Genomic DNA, 19,041 nt, shown 5'->3' on the forward strand with positions numbered 1-19,041 from the left:
TTCATCTCATGGCACATATAAGCTAATTACTAAAATTCTGCAGCACACCAAAAATATATTTTTTGCCAGCCTGACAAAAAATAGGTATAATTTTGATTCATTCACACTGGATGTCTATTGTTGTGTTGGCTGTTGTCATTTCTTAAAATTTGACAGTCTAAAGCAGCAGTTCTTAACTTGTGGGTCGTGACCACTTTGGGGGTCGAACGACCCTTTCACAGGGGTCGCCTAAGACCATCGGAAAACACATATTTCCGATGGTCTTAGGAACCGAGACACCGCTCCTCTATCCTCTCCAGATGGGTCCGCCCACATGCAGGTACGCCCACAGACAACATGAGGAACTGTATTAAAGGGTCATGGCATTAGGAAAGTTGAGAATCATTGGTAACGGAAAAGAGGTCAGTGCCCCTGACTAAACAGTCAGGTATTGCATGTTTTTAAATTTCTTAAGGCACACTGGTTGAAAATTGCTGGCTAGGAGGATTGGTTGAACAGAGGAGCTATTTACAGAAACTGTGAAGACAGGAGGGGCAAATCTGGATGGAGATCACAGATTTGGGTTGGGTATGTTAAATTTGAAGTATCTGTGGGATATGCAGGTGAAGCTGTCTGGAAGCAACTGGGAGCTCAGGGAAAAAGACTGAGTTAGGGATGTAGATTCAGGAGTGGTAGTTGAAGCTATAAATGAGACTGCCCAGGATAGTGGGAAGCATTAGAGAAGAGGCAGGCCATTGACATACCCTAGGGAAGAGGATTATTTACAGAGAGTGGGGGAGGGGTGCTCAGAGAAAGAAGAATCTGAGGACAGCCATTTTTTTTTTTTTCTCATAAGTGACTTTCATTGGAATGTTTGTCTCATCTTCCCCTCTGGATTATAAACTCTTTAAAGATAGGGACTGTGTAAACTTTAATAGGTCCCTCAAACAAGAGTACATTGCTTCACAGTCTGTGAATAATCAGTTAATTCCTGCCAGGATTCTGCTTTGCAGAAATCCAATGTGATCAAAGCTACCAGCAACATGCTTCCCCCAAAACACTTATATAATTTCCCAGTGGACAGTGTGGCAGATTAAAAATAAGTGAATAAATAAAGAGGATCATGTGTAATCCACTGATATCCATGCTAATCACATTAATCAGAGTGAATTAATTATACCTGAAAACAGATGCAAAGTTAAATTCCTTAGAAAATCAATTCATTAAACTCATATTGGAATGCACAGTCGACAACCTTATGTTTAGAAACTATTAGTATGATTTGTGGCAACTTCTGATTTACTAAAGAAACTGCTTAAAACATTTTTAAAGGCAATTACAATTACCGTCTGGCATGTGATGGAAAGAAATCACTTCAGCATTGTCCCTTGTGTGTCAACTGTCACAATTTTCTAAAAATTTTGAGGCAAAAAATAGGCAGGCTTTACTATTTGCTAGCTTCGATTAGGGTTAATTCAATGTGTGTCTGCAAATAATAGTGTTTAATGTAATCTCTCTAATTACAGATAAAACGCATTTTCAGTCATGCTCATCACTGACAGTATTTTGGGATAAGTTAAACTGACAGCTGCTTTCTAAAGGAAAGAGAAAAAAAACACACAAATCTTCCTTGGGGTTGTGCTGATTATCACTCTCCTACCCCCCCCCCCCCATTTTTTTTGGCATTAAAGTTCAGAAAAATATGAAACTAGACACATTGGTTCTAGATAGATACCAATGTTGGAAATCATGACATAGTTTATCTCTTGGGAATTTGTTATGCTTTTCATCTCGTACCCCATCAGTAAGTATCTAACTTGAACTCACTCAACAAGCATTTCCTCAGGGCTTCAGGGAACCAGGCATTGTGCTAGGCACTAAGAAGATCAAGAAGGAATGATTCTACCCAAACAGTCCTCTATCATAAGCCTCATGTATCAAGTCCAGATTCCTACTATACTAGACATGATAGTCACAGTGCCACTATAATCATAGCCCCTGAAACTATTCAAGTTACAATATTTTCTTTTTCTTTATCCTCACCTGAGGACATTTTTTTATTTTTTGTTCAGGTAGAGTGGGAGGGAGAGAGGAACAGAGAGAGAGAGAGAGAGAGAGAAACATCGACGTGAAAGGGACACATCGAGTGGCTGCCACCCACACGACCAACCAGGGCCGGGGACAAACTGCAACCAAGGTATGCTCCCTCAGCGGGAACCGAACCAGGGTCTCTCGGGACCGCAGGCCGACGCTCCAACCACTGAACCAAACTGGCCAGTGTTCAAGTTACAATATTTTCTGAAGGGTCAATGCATGATCTTCCTCAACCACAACTGATTAGACCAGAGATGAACCAATGGCACCACATCCACTGATTGTTCAGGGACCTAATTTGGCCTGGCATGAAAAGATGGGCTAGACATATACATTTTCTCTCTCAGAAATAGGAATTGGGAAATACTGACTAAGGTGGTTAGTGGTCAAAGTGAAATTAGAAGGTGATAAGAGAAAAACCACAAGACAGAAAGAATTACGACCATGAGGGGGCAGCTGTGTCTGGTCTATCAGGCTGAGAAGCAGCAGAAACACAGGACCTAATTCAAAGTTGAACAAATCAAAGAATTAAAAAATGAACAAATAATTGTGACCTAAGATGTCTTTGGGTTTTTTGGTAGGCTCAAAACATGAATGATTCACACTGAATCACTATCTTTAATACTCCCAATGCTTTTTTTTTTTTTGCATCTTGTGTGTCTTTGTCAGGATTATAGTACAGCTTTGAATAATGGAAAAACTTAAAATAACAGTGGTTTAAACAAGGAGTTTCTTTCTATCTCATGAACAGTTTAGTATAAGCAACCCAGGACTGACAGAGTAGCTCTTCTCCGCAAAACTCAGAGACCTGGATTCCTTTCAATTTACTTCTCTACAATCCCTAGGAGGTAACCTTATCTCCATAATCTAAGGTAGCATTCCTGTTCCAGTAGAAGGTGGAGAGAGGGATGAACAAGAAGAGGTGAATGGCACCCGCTATTGCTTAAGACAGAGTTCTAGAACCTGGGAAAGTCTTATACATGGTTTTGGGGTAGAAATTAAGGAAAAGATTCAAGTTGTACTTCTAGAAATAGGGATGACACCTGAAAGAAGTACAGCAAGACAGTTTATTACTAAAGCTAAGCAAACTAAAGTGGCACCCTGAAGCCAGGGTAATATAAAAATTGGAAGAATTTGAAGCTATCTTGAGGAGATCTTTGGACCGTCCTATGTGTGGAATAGGGAGTTCACAACAACCCCTTCTAGATCCTAAAGAGCAGAGGCCTCAGCTAATGTGGATTACAATATAAATCAGACATATTCCAAGACACAAGCCATCCTAAAATATTACCTATCATGATACTACTCTTGATTCTTCTCCAAGATGAATCATCAACACACCCAAAAAATGTGTTTGCACTAATTCAATATATGATGTTTGGGGTAGAGTTGAATAAAAGTTGCATTTGCATTGCCTCCAGAGGGGGTGTCTAGCAATGTAGTTAGTAATGCTTCTGCAAAATCTGACTCATCTTTGAGAATTCTAACCTTGATTCTTATAAATTCTGGTTCACAAACAATTGATATCCCATCATCCTTTTATAGAAATAAACTCTTCATAGCCCTAAAGAATGCAACAAATTGTTAGCTCTATTTAAGTTATATACTGTTGAAAGAAAAACACTTTTTATACACTTTGTATCTCCTCAAAGCACCCAACAGTGCTTTGCCTGCAGGAAGTAGTCAATAAATGGTTATTAAATTTAGAATGTCCTTCTTCCCAATCAGTGAGGTTTAATATATTTCCAATTGGAATGCCTATTAATTTCTCAGTATTAGTAAACCTTTTAAAAAATCCATTTGGGGATGTGTTTAAAAGTTCACAGCAAATACTATTATATAAATGATTGAGAAAATGCTGTTAAATGAAACATGCTTATTCAACACACCAGTAGCCATTGATAAAATGTAATTTAATTTAATCATTTAAATTTACATTGTTAATGTACAAGAGCATTTCTTTCAAACCACAGGTTAACACATACTAAAGAGCAATGCTGTTTGAGGAGCAGAGAAACTATGGAAAACTCTGCCGTGTGAAATAAAAGCAAGGCACTCTCCATTAACAGCTGGTGGATTCCTGATTTCTGCCCACAGAAGGCATGTTCACACTGAGAGAGCTCTCCCACAAGGGAAGAATCACCTGCTTTAATTCTTGCTGTCCTCTTCTGAGCTAGTTTGGTCATCCACTCTATATAAACTGTGTGTCAACATCAAGACAAAAAAAAAGAGAGTTGAATTGATAGATGACTTGCGAGGCTCTCATAGTTGTAATAACTATGGAAGACAGAAGAACACTGGCTATAATCTTTATTTTCAGTACTAGTGTCTGGACCTATAATGAAAAACCTTCTTCATTCCTTCCAACCAATTGATATTAGGTTAAAAAAAAAAAGTCTTTAAATCTGATGGGTGTAAAAATAAAAAGTAACAGCATTTCTCTGGGGCTTTGTTTTTGTTTTGTTTTCTTTTCTTTTTCAGACATGACAAAAAAAACAAACAAACAACAACAACAACAAGGACTGACTTTCTAATACTAGTGGTGCACGAAAGGGTTATGTATGCACAGTACTTGTATTTTATTCAAATTCAACTCGAATTTGGTCTGAAGCTACCTTATATGAAATGTTAGCTTTCCTGATATTTAATAATATTTATTATGTTTGCATATAAGCTGAAAAAATTAATGCAAAAGTACTACTTTACTCATGATTATCATTAGGTAAAATGTAAGTATTACTGGTTATTTTTAAAAGCTGATTTTCCTATAGATGCAGAAAGTTGAGTAAAAAGATTATGGAAAGGAGAATTAGATCCTAGTCTTTACTGTGGTACTAGCTGTTTGAACTTGGATAACTCTTTACCCTTTGCTGGGCCCCAGTTTTCTCCTCTGAATTTTGGGGTTGGGGTGGACTAGCTGACAAGTCAGGTCCCTTCCAAGCCAACATTCCAGATCCTATAATCTTGATATAAAAATAATAATCTTTCATAAAAGCTCACAGAAACATAACATATGATCAAATATCAGAATGATTCTTGGGAAAAAAAACATATAGTTTGTGATCTGGGTTACTCTTTGCAGCAATTAGGCAATCATTTGGCATTTGTTTGATTGTATAATTTAATGACAATATAAACAGCATAGTTTTGTTATTTTTCCTTTTAAAAGACTAAAGCAAAAATGATTCAGAGCTAACAAAAACTATTGTGACATCAGTTTGACATTCTTAGCAAAGTTTGTTTCTTAGCAAAATGGCCAAACATATTTTGACTTGATACAGAATATATAATATAAAGACTTTTAGAACTAAAAATCTTCAAATATTATTCGAATTTAGCAAAACATAAGCAAAATTTTAATATCAAAGTGCTAAACAGTACTGCCTTAAAAGCCACTGCAAATGAACCATAAAATAACCTCATGGGAAGTAACATTTATTGTACAAATGGTTAATAAAAAGACACATTATAAATATATATGTAACCTGCTATATTTATATATATTTGCTTATTTAATTTCTAATCGGCGTATCCAAGTCACTGTGAACACCGCATTTAAGTACTCTGTAACTCAGCTTCCAGGAGCTGGTGGTCTTGCAATAAATACAGGCAAAGCTATTACAATATAACGTGCATACAAATGTTTATACAAATAAGGACACTATGCAACAAATTATCTCATAGTAATATGGCATTAACAGTATAAACATACAAAAGGGAGTACGAACACGGAATGTTGAAACGCAGCCCACTAATCCTTTCTAGTACTCACATTCATACTACTTTTTAAAAAATAAGACTTGCTAGCTCTCCAAAATTGTCTCTTTAACTGAAAACAAAAATTAACTTATATATATTAAAAAAATCTTATTACCCCTGGTGTTTACCCTGTATGATCCAGTTCCTATTTTTTTTGCACGTTCTTATCTAGGGATCAAACACTTGAGACTCACTGAATGCTCCTGGGCTTCTGAATCAATGTGTCAGTCAGTTGCTGTAACTGAAGGAAGTTTAGGGAACTCTGGATGGGTTGATAGAACACAACCAAAGCAGTTGTATGTAATCCATTTTATAATCTGAGCCCCAGGGCAGGGATCTGGATCCATTAAGAATGGCCTGAATCTTGGATGGATCGTACCTCAGAAGGGTTCTATAGGGCAGGCGGACAAAGCCTCTGCTAGGAAATTAGCACTTGGCATTTGCTAACTTGACTGCCTCTTTCTTATTTCTGTATAAAATAAAGGAGAGTTAATAAACAAGACTTAGTAAGACAGCACTTTAAAAATTGCACTTGTATATGGAAGCGAACAGCCATTATAATTTTGCTATGTCTGATTTATAGGTTATCCTCCATCTTTTACCATTTGTTAAAATAAAGGAAGAAAGAAATTAAGACGAGGGAATTTCTGCCTTGTTTGCACCACATACATACCCTTAATACAGGAAGTATATTCTAAAGCGATCATCTCAAGACAGGTCCTACCCTGGCGAACAACCCTTGGCTGTTCTTGTTTTTAAATACAAAGCAACTATAATTGTATTCCCAAGAAACAGTTTTAAAACAGTTATATTATCCTTTTTTTTTTTCCTGCTGGAATAGCATCATCCAAAAGTGCTTTGTTAGCAATTTCTTAGAAAACCCTCATGAATTATAACCCCCTCCCATCCCAACCCTAAAGCCTAAATATAAAACACAACCCCAACACAATACTCTGCAAGTTTTCTGGCTTTAGGTTGTAAGGAAAAGTGCCAGAAAAAAAAGTCTTTCTTTTTGTCAGGAGCTGCTCTTTCTCTTAAGGAAGGACAGGAATGGGTGTCCAGACCCCTCCCTCTGCTGCTTAGCAAGCAGGTGCTAGTGGATGCGGCAGCTCCCTGATCAGGCTGCTTCTACTCAGAAAGGCAGAGTGTCCAGGAAGAGCTTGTCGATGATGGAAGGTGGAGACACCAAGTCTTCCAGCTTCAGGTAGAAGATGCGCTGGAGGCCCAGGGTGCAGATCTTTCGAAGTTCTACCAGGGCACCCAGGACCTTGGGCTCGGTGGGCTCCAAAGCCTGTCCCTTACTCTGGTGGTCTTTTAAGCTGCTTGTGATCTTGTTGCATAGCTCCTCCACTCTCTTTGGTTCTTTTAACCCATGTCGTTCTGCAGAGGCATAGAAAAGGGCAAGTTTAGGAGGCAGTCCCATCTTAAGAAACTTTGAATCACTAATTGAATCCCGTTCTGCCAGTTGGGATGGCATTTTATAATCAAAGGGCCCTCCCTCTTTGTGGTAGTTTGTGCCCACTGGTATCAAACAACATCAGGGTTTGAATCCCAGTCTGTCACTCACTGTGTGCTCTTGAGTAAGTCCATTAACCTCTCAGCCCTGGTTTCCTTATAGAATGAAGATAATAACATACCCAACTCAGGGTTTCTGGGAAGATGTGAATAATGCAGATGAAGCACACAGTTTCCCGCATGTAGCCACACTGAATGAATGACAGGATGGGTATTATTTTGCACACCTTATCCTACGGAGGTCTTACAAAAGCCCTGTTCGGAGGCAACTCATTTTCAGAGTGATCCAGAATGACATCTAGGCACATGAAAGAATGTTCTCATTTTGACAGAGTTGGGGAGGCTATAAGTTCTATTGGCTATCGCCAAGAGCTTCCCCGCAAGACCCAAAACCAAAGTGCACTCTTGTGTTTTCATGCTAAGAAGCATTAAAAAAAATCCAATTTTTTTTTTCCTTGTTTTCCCCCTTGAAACACCTATGGACCTGCACCTGGCAGTCTGTACAACATACACATGTCCTTTGCTGTGGAGACGGCAAAGTCAGAGAGGGAGGAGGCCCAGAAGGAGGCAGTGCAGGCATTTTATAAGGTAGCCAGACATGAACACTAGTATCCTATTTTTTATACAACAATATATAAAATTATCCCCATATTAAATTTTATGATCGCTTATTTTATGTATGTAAGGTTAAGTGATTTTTCCCAAAGTCACACAGCGGCTGAACCCAGTCTTCTGAGGCAGATTCTGTCCTCCTGCTCCAGAGCAATGTTACATGTGCCTGTAAATGAGAAAGGAGCCTGACATCCAGGAACAATTACTTGGCTCTCTCGGCATCAGAGTGAAGACCTTGGCCCCAGTTATCTCAGCCAGTTTTCATCTCTCAGTACATTTACATGTAAAATAAAAATTCATGAGAGATGAAAGACCTCCATCCAATGGGAAATCACTTATTAGTTTCTAATTTTCCCCACATTAATGTTTTCAGTTGGGAATATTTTTGTTAAAAAAGTTACTTCCTTAAAGCCAAAAGTCATCAGAAAAATGAAGCAACTCTCCAGACACTTTATTTTTCTTCTCTTGCTCTAAATTTAAGGAGGCCCAGAGACCAGGAGATCTGCATTCTTCCTCAGCTTGGCTAGTGGTTATGACTTGGGTGAGTTTTTCTCTCTCTAGGGCCCATCTTAAAAGGAGGAAGTTCGATTGAATGAACTCTAAGGGCCCTTCCAGCTTTGAGGTGTTATGATTATATTCAAGTCTAACCAGCAGCATCTCAATGGATAGTAATGCATAGATGTCTCATCTCAATGCAACATAACACAGAGAAAAGGGCACTGGACTTGGAGTCAGACTTGAGTTCCAGTTTTGGTTCTATCACTTACTAGTGGTATGACCTCATCTCTCTAGGGCTCAATGTCCTCCTAGGAAACATGGGAATTACAGGATGGTAGATACGTAAGTCTTTGTTGTATTCTTCTTTCCTTTCTATGTGTCTCAAATATTACACAACAAATCAAAAGTGTGATTGTAATAAAACCCACTTCCATAAGTTATTGTGAGGCTCCACTAAGATGATGCTACATGAAAGCGTTGTGTCAACTGGAGAGTTTTACACGCATGGTACAGTCAGCACCTAAGACAATGCCTGACACATGGAAGATGGCAGAGTAAAAAAAAAGTAATAATGTCCCCTAATTTCCAAGCTTTATAGTGTATAAAATGTTGCTTTCTCCAGGAAACTAGCTAGTCAGTCCAGATGCAGATCTGTCCCCTCTGGTTTACCTTCACTCCGTACATGCACTCAAGAGGGAACTTCAAGAGTAATCCAGCCTGCAATAGTGTTCTGCCTAAAAGTTTTATTTGCGCCACCCCCCCCCCCCCCAGCAGAAAATAAAACAACAACAAAAACCAGAGTGCAAATTTGGCAGTATATTTCAAGAGCTGTAAAATGTTCATTGCCTCTGACCAAGTAATCCCACTCACGGGAATTGATCTGAAGAAAAAAATTCAACAGAAGAATAAAATTGCACGTATGAAGACATTTTGGATAGCATTATCTATTTTAAAAACTGAGAAAAAGATAAAGGGTGGTAGAGGAACTGTTAAGTAAAACATATTTCGTCCACGTAATGGAAGATTCTGTGGACATCAGAAAGGACAAATACTAAGGCTATGAAGCAACAAGGGAAAATAATAACAGCACATTAAATAGAAAATAGAACATAAAATGGCATCTAAGCTGTGATTACATCCATGTCAAATTATTTCTGCATATAGAGAAGGATGAGAGAAAACAGAAAAGTGAAAATATTTACGAGATTTTCAGATAACTCCTTTTTTTAAAATTTCCAGGCTAATGCTATTTGTATAATAAACAATGTTAAAACAGAACAAATGGAGATTTGATCCTTTGTAAAGCCCTCTAGTAGCTGCAACATGATCACACAATCATTTTGCTAATAGTACATTCTATTAATACTGATATATATCAAATTAGGTTCCTAACCCAGGGAGAGATGCTTCACCCGGAATAAAATACCAATCCATTGATTCAAGCTTTCCCTTTCTTTCGGTGCCTGATGTCTTGAATTATAGTCAAGATCCCATATTCATTATCAGAAGAAAGAAACTGAGCAATGTTGTTGGCTGGATTTCGGGAGGGGGTTGATTATGGAGCCTTGTAACCAGACTTTCTCAGGGCCAAACTCACAAAAGGTGCCTCGGAGTTTTCTCTGCTCTCCAACCAGTTGTGACTGCTCAATAACTATGGCAACCATTATTTATTCAGTGAATTCAAGTGGAGATCGATACCTCCTGCCAGCTGGATCAACCCTAGGCCTGGAATTCCTTGAGGAATTCAGAGACACTCCCATTAGAAGCCAAAGGCACCTTCTTTGTTGTTTTGAACAGCTACTGGATTTGTGGCTTCTTTACTTTTTCAAAGGGGCTGAGATAAAATTCAGTCTCCATGCAAACTATTGCCAGCAGCCAGCAAGGTTTTCAAATCACCAGGGAGTCACTAAGTGTCTAGGAGCTTCCTAGTAATTTGAAATTCCTCAAAACCCCAATTGCTGACATTTTAGTTTAAGGGACCCCCTTTCTTCTTGCAGCTTGGTAAACATGGGGGCAGAGCTGATAATCAGAGTTCACAAGTTCTGGAGGAAATCAGATGTTTGAATTTCCTCCTTCCTAGAGAATTATATACAGATTTTAGTTTAAGATCTTTGTCCACCGTTAAACAAAACAAGCGTCTCAGTATTTCTTGCATTGTGATCTACATCATTCTTATTCAATATTTCAGTATTTTAACTCAGTTTTTATGTACTCAACACTTTAAAATACAACTTCTAGAAATGGTGAAGTAATGAATTTATGTGTCAAACCATAGTGTATATAATTCAGAAAGAATTTGAATCATTTAGTTCAAATTCGCACTTAAGACAAGAATCTCCACTACAAGATACTACATTGAATGCCCAGCACCAGCCGGGAGTTCATTATTTCACCTGGAAAAAAAATACAGGGGTGAACAAAAGTAGGTTTACAGTTGTTTGAATGGAAAATAATGCAATAATTAATAAACAATAATTCAAGAATAACCTCTGTGTTTCACATATTCACAACCATAGACCTAGTTTTGTCTACCCCTGTATATTTAAAAGCACTTTCTACTACATTTTTACCTAGATTATTTTACCACATCCTCGCAATGACTCTTTGAATTAGGCAGGACAAAGATGATTATTATTTTATCCACAAGGTAAGGCTGAGTTAAGTGACTTGTCCACGGTCAAAATTAACAAGTGGTTAATTTCTTTCACTCCAAGTCCAGAAATATTTCTATTATACCAGTCTGCCTTGGACATTATGTTAGAATGTCCCTCCTCATTCTGAGGTGACCTTAGCCTCCCTATACCTTCCTCTTACACTTTGTGTATCTAGTTAACTAATTGATTAATTACTTCTTTCAACAAATATTTATTGAGTACCTATTTATAGCCACTGAGGTTAGAGCAATGAACAAAACAGACAACAGATCACACTGCTAACCTGTGTGGTGTTAGTATTTAAAGACACTGTGGGACTCCTGTGCATTTAGCTATCAATGCCATAAACATTTCCACTAAGAGAGAGAGGAAGGGAGGCAGGGAAGAGGTGGACATGGGGGAGAGGGAAGAAATGAGAGAGAATGAGGGGAAAGAGAGGGAGGGGAAAGATATATTGAAATAATAGAGCTATTTAGGTCTGTGCTCATGTTTTTCCATCTTCACCTAGTTAAAATCTATACATTCTTAAACCACAGATCAAATATTTCTTTTTTATCATCCTCACCCGAGGACATGTTTCCATTTTTTTGTTCAGGTAGAGTTGGAGGGAGAGAGAAGAAGAGAGAGAGGGAGAAACATCGATGTGAAATGGACACATCGAGTGGCTGCCACCCGCAGCCACCAACCAGGGCCGGGGACAAACTGCAACCGAGGTACATGCCCTTAGCAGGAACTGAACCCGGGTCTCTCTGGACCGCAGGCCAATGCTCTAACCTCTGAGCCAAACCGGCCAGGGCCAGATCAAATATTTCTTTAAGGAAGTTTTTCCCTTTACTCCCAGTCTAGATTATTTTTTTTCTGAAGGATATGCAGGTCAAAATCAGATATTTATATGACTATTGTCTGCTTCTTCCTTTAAATGTAAGCTCCATGGGGGCACGGACTGTATTTGCTCACTGTTGTATCTCCAGCACCAAGCTCACCACATAGGAGACACCAGAAGCAGAGCCCAGGACCCACCGTGGATTGTCTCATGCTCACTCCAGGACATATAGTCATCGAGTACAATAGCCTGCACTCTTTTTTCTCTTCTTGCTGTTGAGATTACATAGGTGATTGAACAAATGTTCAATGTAATTCCACTGTACCCACTCTTCCCCGAAATGTGCTGAAGTGTTCCCCTGCCATGACCTTGCTATGCTGTTTCCTTGATTTGCAATGTCCTTCCTCTATATCTCGCCATGTCTAGATACCACCGCTTGGGAAACTATTCATGACCAGCACCTCCATCTCTCTACACCCCCAAAAGTTAGCAGCACTCTAGACTTCCCCTGCACTGAATCTGTCCCTTTTAAGGACCTGACCACTAACCACCATAATTGAGTTCGTTGCATCATAATCAGATATGACTTCCTCGTAGCCTATATACTTTCTGACAGCAGAATTCATGCATGGTTCATCTGTGCATCCCCAGAGACTGACACTCTGCCTGAAATACAGACAGCCCTCAACAGTGGTTTAATGAATGGATACTTATAAACCAGTAATTCCATGCAAACCTTCCATTTGGGGAGCTTCTTGCTTATTAATCATAATGAACCACAACTAGATATCACCTCGCTGCTGCCCCCTCAGAAGCAAAGCATTTTCATTAGTCCTGTGACAGGGAAGTGGCACTGGTAAAAAGGAATGGTTAGGGTAGATGAACTGGGGACCCAAAAACATTTAACACCACAACTATGGGGAACTCCCTTTTACTGTAGAGAAGAGTGATCTGAAAGAAACCATTTCCTGCCCCACCTCACCACCCAGTTTTTCACATAGAGAGAGGTGGAGGAGGAGGAGGAGAATGAGGAGGAGGAAGAGGAAGAAGAAGAGAAGGAGGAGGAGGAGGAGGAGGAGGAGTAGGAAGAAGAAGAAGAAGAAGAAGAAGAAGAAGAAGAAGAAGAAGAAGAAGAAGAAGAAGAAGAAGAAGAAGAGAGCCATGTTTGTGCAAACTACCAGTACTGTCCAGATTTTTAATTTTCCTGGAAGCAAGACTGTTAGACTTCCAAGACCCTGTTTCTTTTTATGAGTTCTCTGTGGTTTAGGAACAGACAATTTGGGTTGTCTGTTTTCTGATGCCAATAGCCTAACTGGTATTCCACAATCACCCTTGGGGATCAATGGAGCTTTTTCAGAAGTCAAGATTTCACAGGGGCCCATATTCAAATGAAAATTAATATCCACAACAATGTGCACTTCTGTTTCCCAGGCATTACCTTTCCTGCCACTTCCTGATACAGTCACACATTTCAGCCCCCTCCCATCCAGCAAATCACAGAAAGAGTACTGTCAGGTCCTCAAATGAGAGAAGAGGGGCTTGTGCATGTTGTAACCGCAGCACCTAAACAGCCCTCTCTGAGCAGGCTGGCAGGACTGAGGGCAGGAACTGGAACTCCACCATAAAAGACTTGGCCCATTTTAAGTGCAGCCTAATTCCTTTAATAACTGTCCTTTGAGCCTCTCTTCAACACCCAAGGAGAAATCCAGCAAACATACTGTCTTTTAAAGCCACCACCTGTTTCTTCACCTCAGAGACACTGATTTTGGACTCCCTGGGGTTCTCAAGGAAAGGGGCAGGTATGTACCTAATTTGAGGGCATCCCTGTCACCATCCCTCCAGGATGGAACATGGGTGGATCAAGTACCTATTCTGATCTCAGTCTGACTGCATCACTAACCTAATTTTATGTAATCCTTACTGCCACCTCATGGAATAGATGTTGTTATCCCCATTTTACAGATGGGGAAACTGAGGTTCAGAAAAATAAAATGCATTACTCAATGGTACCTACTTATTAAATATGGGACTCCAGATTAAAACCTGGGGGAGGTGCCGGATTCCAAAGTCCATGCTATTTCTGCCATGCAAAACTGCCTCCTTCCTGAGCAAATCTTCACATCATGGGCAGCGGGTTGAGCAGCCATAACCACAGGACATAGCAAATTGCAGGCAGAGACAGGATTGGCACCACCTTCTCCTAATCCCTACTCTATATCCTCAAATAAACTGTCCAGTTTCTCCAGGTTGGGATTGCCTGGCCTCATAGTTCTCTATTAATATTTACTTAAAGAGTAAAACAAACAAAAAAAGGACATAGACCTCAGGCCCTCCTCTTAAACTAACGCTCTCATACCTGGACTGGCCTTTTCCCTCTGAGTCTCTTTTCTGCTACAATTAGTCCTCAAAACCAGCTGCAAGGGTAGATCTTTCTAAAATGCAAGCTTCGCCAGGATGCTCCTCTGGTCAAAACTTTCTGTGGTTCCCTACTGCTCTCAAAATAAACTCCAACCTTCTCACTTAGGTTATGAAAGGTTCTTCATGTCCTACCCCACCCTTACCTATCATAGCAGTCTCATTTCCCACCACTCTACTCTTCTTAGACATTTCCTTCCTGAAACTTATAACAGCCATATTTTCAGCGGCTTTAGCAAATTTGTATTTGTGCCTAGAAATCGGACTCCTTCCATTTTAGCTTGACAACATTGTATCCTCTTTTGAGAAGACCAGCCCCCACCTTTGGTCTCTGAGCACTTTGTACCCACTCCCACACCCCACCAAGACTCTCAACACCCAGTATCGCATGTATCATCTCTGAAAACCCAATGACATGCCAGAGCCTATAGATTAGTGAACACTTGTTGGTTAACTATAGAGATGTGGCCATGTACTGGGTTTATTTACAGAAAGCCAAGGCTGGCTCTAGATTTTGTTTCTGTTTTTTTTTTTTAATTAACTAAACTCCACACTCTCTATTTTGAATGTTTGACTGTCCTAGGCAGAGCTGAATGGTTTTGAACTAGAGCTGAAGAGCTTTAGCTGAAAAGCAGCCTTTGAACCCGTTTCATGACAGTCCTACTGGAGTAATATGCTTGTGCCTTAAAAGTGCTTATTTTCTCTGGGTACTCCTGTTTGCCCTTTGAAAGTTCTTTAAATCGAATTCATACCCTTAAAGATTGCCCTTATTTTTGTTTCCTTAAGGGCTTCCTTGGAAGTCTCTGGCAGCTCCCATCAAAAGAAAGGAGCTTCTCAGCCAGCACCAAAGACCCGGAGGACGTGAGGTTCCACTTAGAATACCGAGGGAACAAGCTAGTGTCTGATTCCTACTGCTGCACATGCCATTTAATTCTCTTTGCCTCCATGTACATCATTAGATGATGAACCAGCCTAGCCTCTCAAGGTGCTCAGACATATCTCATGTTAGCTAATAGAAAAGGCCCCAAAAAGGTGCATGGGAACCATGCTCATCCCTGGTGATCAGAAAGAAGGGCCCATCTGTGCCAAAGGACGAATTTGGTCCTTTTGGAAATTCATCACCTGCCTGAAAAACACGTTTCCTACAGTCAAGAGAATGTCAAATCTGAACCTCAGTTCTTAGGCTGTGCTTCAGTCTGATGAAAGGAATGTGAGGTGAGCCCCAGGACTGGCTGGCCTCTTCTGGAGCCTCCACCTGCTGTCACTGCCTCGAGAGGCCCCAGTCTGGCCAAGAAGGATGAGCTCAAACTGGAAACTCTGCAAGTATCAAGGCACAAAGGAAGCTGGGGCCTTGCGCCTGCTGAGCAGCCACAGGGAGATGACGTCTCCTCTCTTATCTGATAGGCTTTCGTATTCTCTCTCTCTCTCTCTCTCTCTCTCTCTCTCTCTCTCTCTCTCCATCTTGGGACCCTTTATCACCCAAAAGATAGAAAGAAAGAGACATCTAGGGACAGGAAGGCATAATATAGAAATTGGATATGTTTTATGCTTCTGTTTCTTAACTTTTAAAAATTTTTACTATTTACAAATATCCATTTCTCTCAGTCCTCTGTCAATCAAAATTGTTAAATAAAGTTGTAAATAAATAAAGGCATGTTTTATATGTGTGTAGTCCTTTGGTTTTATTTTAGGTCAATAGCCACGGACTGGGGAAAGGGAAAGACTTGTCCCCTGCCCCACAGGAACAGACTGGCTAAGGTAATCTTCCGTTGAAACCTCATGTAAAATTAACCTTGAAGCAGCTAGTTCAACTGCCAACAGAGCACCTGTGGAAATTTAGATTTCCATATATTGGGCTTGTTGACAGTGATAACTCAATAGGAATCCTCTTTCCTGGAGGTTCATGACAGTAAGTTGCAGATATACATCTCTTGTTTAAACTAGGTTAAACATTGCTGATTTAAGAAAAGTGACAGCCATTTTTCTAATTTTCTGGTGTGTGTGACAGCCAAAGCCAGAATCCACCTTAACACAGGAAAGGAGAGAAAGGGGGACGTGGTGGCTTTGGGAGACAGCAGGGTGGCGCTTACCTGTGATCATGCTCAGTGCTGACAGGCATGCTAAGGCTTGGATATCAAGGTTCAGGCTCTGCAAACTTAAGGAAAAGTCTTTAATGGAGTCGAGCCACTCCCCAAATCCACGAAGGCACTGAAGTCGGTGCAGGACAAGTCCATTGCAGAACACAAACTTATCTTCAGCAGTGTTTGACCTACAAGAGAGCCATGGGGGAATAGGGGATAGAAACACATTAAACGGGTCTGTTCAGTCTATCCCATGGGATAACATCAGAGCACACAAGCACCCAGGCACCCAGACAGCCATGGGCAGTGTTCAGAACCCATGTGGTGCTGTCCAACCTGCCCAAACACCCTTGATGAACAAGACTGTGCTCCTGGGATAAACAACCACCACCACTTGTCTGTGCTAACTTCCTTGGTGAGCACCTACCCGGGGGGGGGGGGGGGGGGGACTGCTAGACCCTGTTGCAGGCTCACCCTGGGACAGGACACGGAGGAGCAGGCGCTCACACACTATGGAGGTGAAGCGCAGTGCACCGCCTCCCTCGGCAGTGAACCGAGACAGTTCCCTCGTTTCCTTAAATGTCAAACTCTGATAAGGCCTGAGGCGAGACACCGCAGTTCCATTGTGCAGACTAAAAACACCAAGTCCCTGCGAGCCCCAGGAGTCAATCACAAACTGAAGTGTGGCCTAAGATAAAGAGTCCTTATTTTGTGTTACCTTCTCTGCTTTTAACAGTGGGGCTGTGGAGGGCCGTTTCTAAATCTGTCCTGATAGTGTACATTATGTCCATAAGCATGCCAAATTCTGTCACGAAAGGTGCCCTGGCACTTCTAGTTAAACATCACCACTCAGCCATGGGGCCGTGGGTGCTCCTTTCCTCTCTCTGTGGCTCCTTTCCTCATGTATAAAACAGGAGTTCTAATTGCTGCCATCTAAGATTGTTGTGGGAATCAAATAAAATATAGGACCTGAAAGCCCATACACAGTGCGTGGTACACAAGAGGAATACTAGGTGCAATTAATTCTGAATTCTATGTGGTCCTAGCTTCAATGTAAGCCTTCCTTTAATTTTCAAATCTCTTTCCACATGTTTATCTCTTTCAGCCTACTGCACTAATAAGTTAATATCTCTCTAGCTCTTGGATGGATAGCTTCATTCATTCATTCACGTGTCAAGTATTTCCCGAGCACCACACATGGGCCTCTCCTGGAGCCAGGCGCTGGAGAAAACTTGTGAATAGAGCGGACACAGTGCTTGCCCGCATGGAGCTAATCATTTACTTAATCCTTTGCTCAGTGCACCATCTGCCTAACAGATGATAGTCACATATCTGGCTTAGCTTCGGTGTACACCGGATTAGCTGTAATGATGCTAATTACTGGCATTCTCTTGGTAATTCCAGCTCTCTCTCTCCCACAGATCCCTCCACAGAGGTACACAAGGACGGAACGGCTCAGTCTCAGAGTTTAAAACCGGGACATCAGACCACTGGCATCAGAATCACCGAAGCACGAGTTAAAATGCAGATCTCCGAACTTCCTCTAAGATAGTTCCAAACCAAAGGAGCTGCAAATGAGGCATGGGAACCGGCACTTTCAATAAGAATTTCTGCTAACACAGTCTGAAAATGGAGAGGGGGTTAAGGATGAGAATGAGGGGAAAGGAGACTTTTCCCCCTATAATATTTGGTGAGATCTTGGTACCATCTCCTAAAAATACATAACTGCAAGGAAGATTGAATTTAAAATGCTACATGTGGACTTTATGAGACGAGCTGAGATCCCAGGTTGCAGCTTTTGGAAAAAGAACTTCCGCTTTGTGTTTGGTGTCACTGCGTATCACAGGTTAAACCAAATCTTTGGCTCTAGGAGCTATTGTCATGGAGTAAACACTGGGAGTTTAGAGCTGTGGGAGCTCTTTGGAGCCCCATCTGGTGTACTAAAACAGCGACTTGTAAATAGAAACCTGTGAGGTAAATGCAATGTTCAAAACAAATACTTGCTCCCAGGAAATACCTGATGTACCATGGGACTCTTCTAGAATCATAGGATGTTGGCATTACAAGGAGCTTCAGAAATCACCAAATCCAACCTCTCCACTTTACAAAGAAGGAAACTGAACTGATGAGACAAGTGACCTGCTAAGGATCTTACAGCAAATTCGTATTAGAACTGAGGGTACAACCCAGGAGTCCTGGCTTCTAGTCCAATGCACTACCCACTACTGAGTTTTTTTAAATGCCTGATCATATTCTCTATTTCCTTCTTGAGCAACCTTCTCTCTGATGACTCATTTGCAAACACAGCAGGTTTCAAACTTCTTCAAAGGAAGGAGCGAACTGAAGGAAGATAAAATAATAGCAATTACCTGATGGAAAGTCTGAGAACAAACAGCTCCAAAAAGGCTGATTCTATAAGTAATGTCTGATCCTCTTTGGGGAGATCAGTAAATCCGGGAATCTTTTCTGCCCAGCTTCTGGAGACGTCAATGGAGGCTGTCAGAAGGTTGTAGAACTGTTGGACATGCTCAGCATCTGTGCCTGCAGCAGCCTGGTCAGTGGGGCAGAACTGGAAAGCAAACCACAGAGAGCAGCGTTAGCTCAATTCAAC

The 19,041-nt window shown here is 40.8% G+C and overlaps 1 protein-coding gene across 1 annotated transcript in view; it reads right to left on the reverse strand.

Moving 5' to 3' along the window:
* Positions 1-5,826: 5,826 nt before the first annotated feature.
* The window catches only part of NR4A3 (nuclear receptor subfamily 4 group A member 3), a 35,925-nt gene continuing 22,710 nt past the window's right edge, over positions 5,827-19,041 (reverse strand). The window contains exons 6-8 of the mRNA XM_036261510.1: positions 18,800-18,999; positions 16,440-16,618; positions 5,827-7,212 (exon numbers count right to left, since the gene is read on the reverse strand). Coding sequence (XP_036117403.1) covers positions 6,965-7,212; positions 16,440-16,618; positions 18,800-18,999 — 627 coding nt within the window. The 3' untranslated portion in view covers positions 5,827-6,964. The remainder of the gene's footprint in view (positions 7,213-16,439; positions 16,619-18,799; positions 19,000-19,041) is intronic.

The sequence above is a fragment of the Molossus molossus genome, unplaced genomic scaffold, assembly GCF_014108415.1.
Source record: "Molossus molossus isolate mMolMol1 unplaced genomic scaffold, mMolMol1.p scaffold_m16_p_14, whole genome shotgun sequence".
NCBI lineage: Eukaryota > Metazoa > Chordata > Mammalia > Chiroptera > Molossidae > Molossus > Molossus molossus.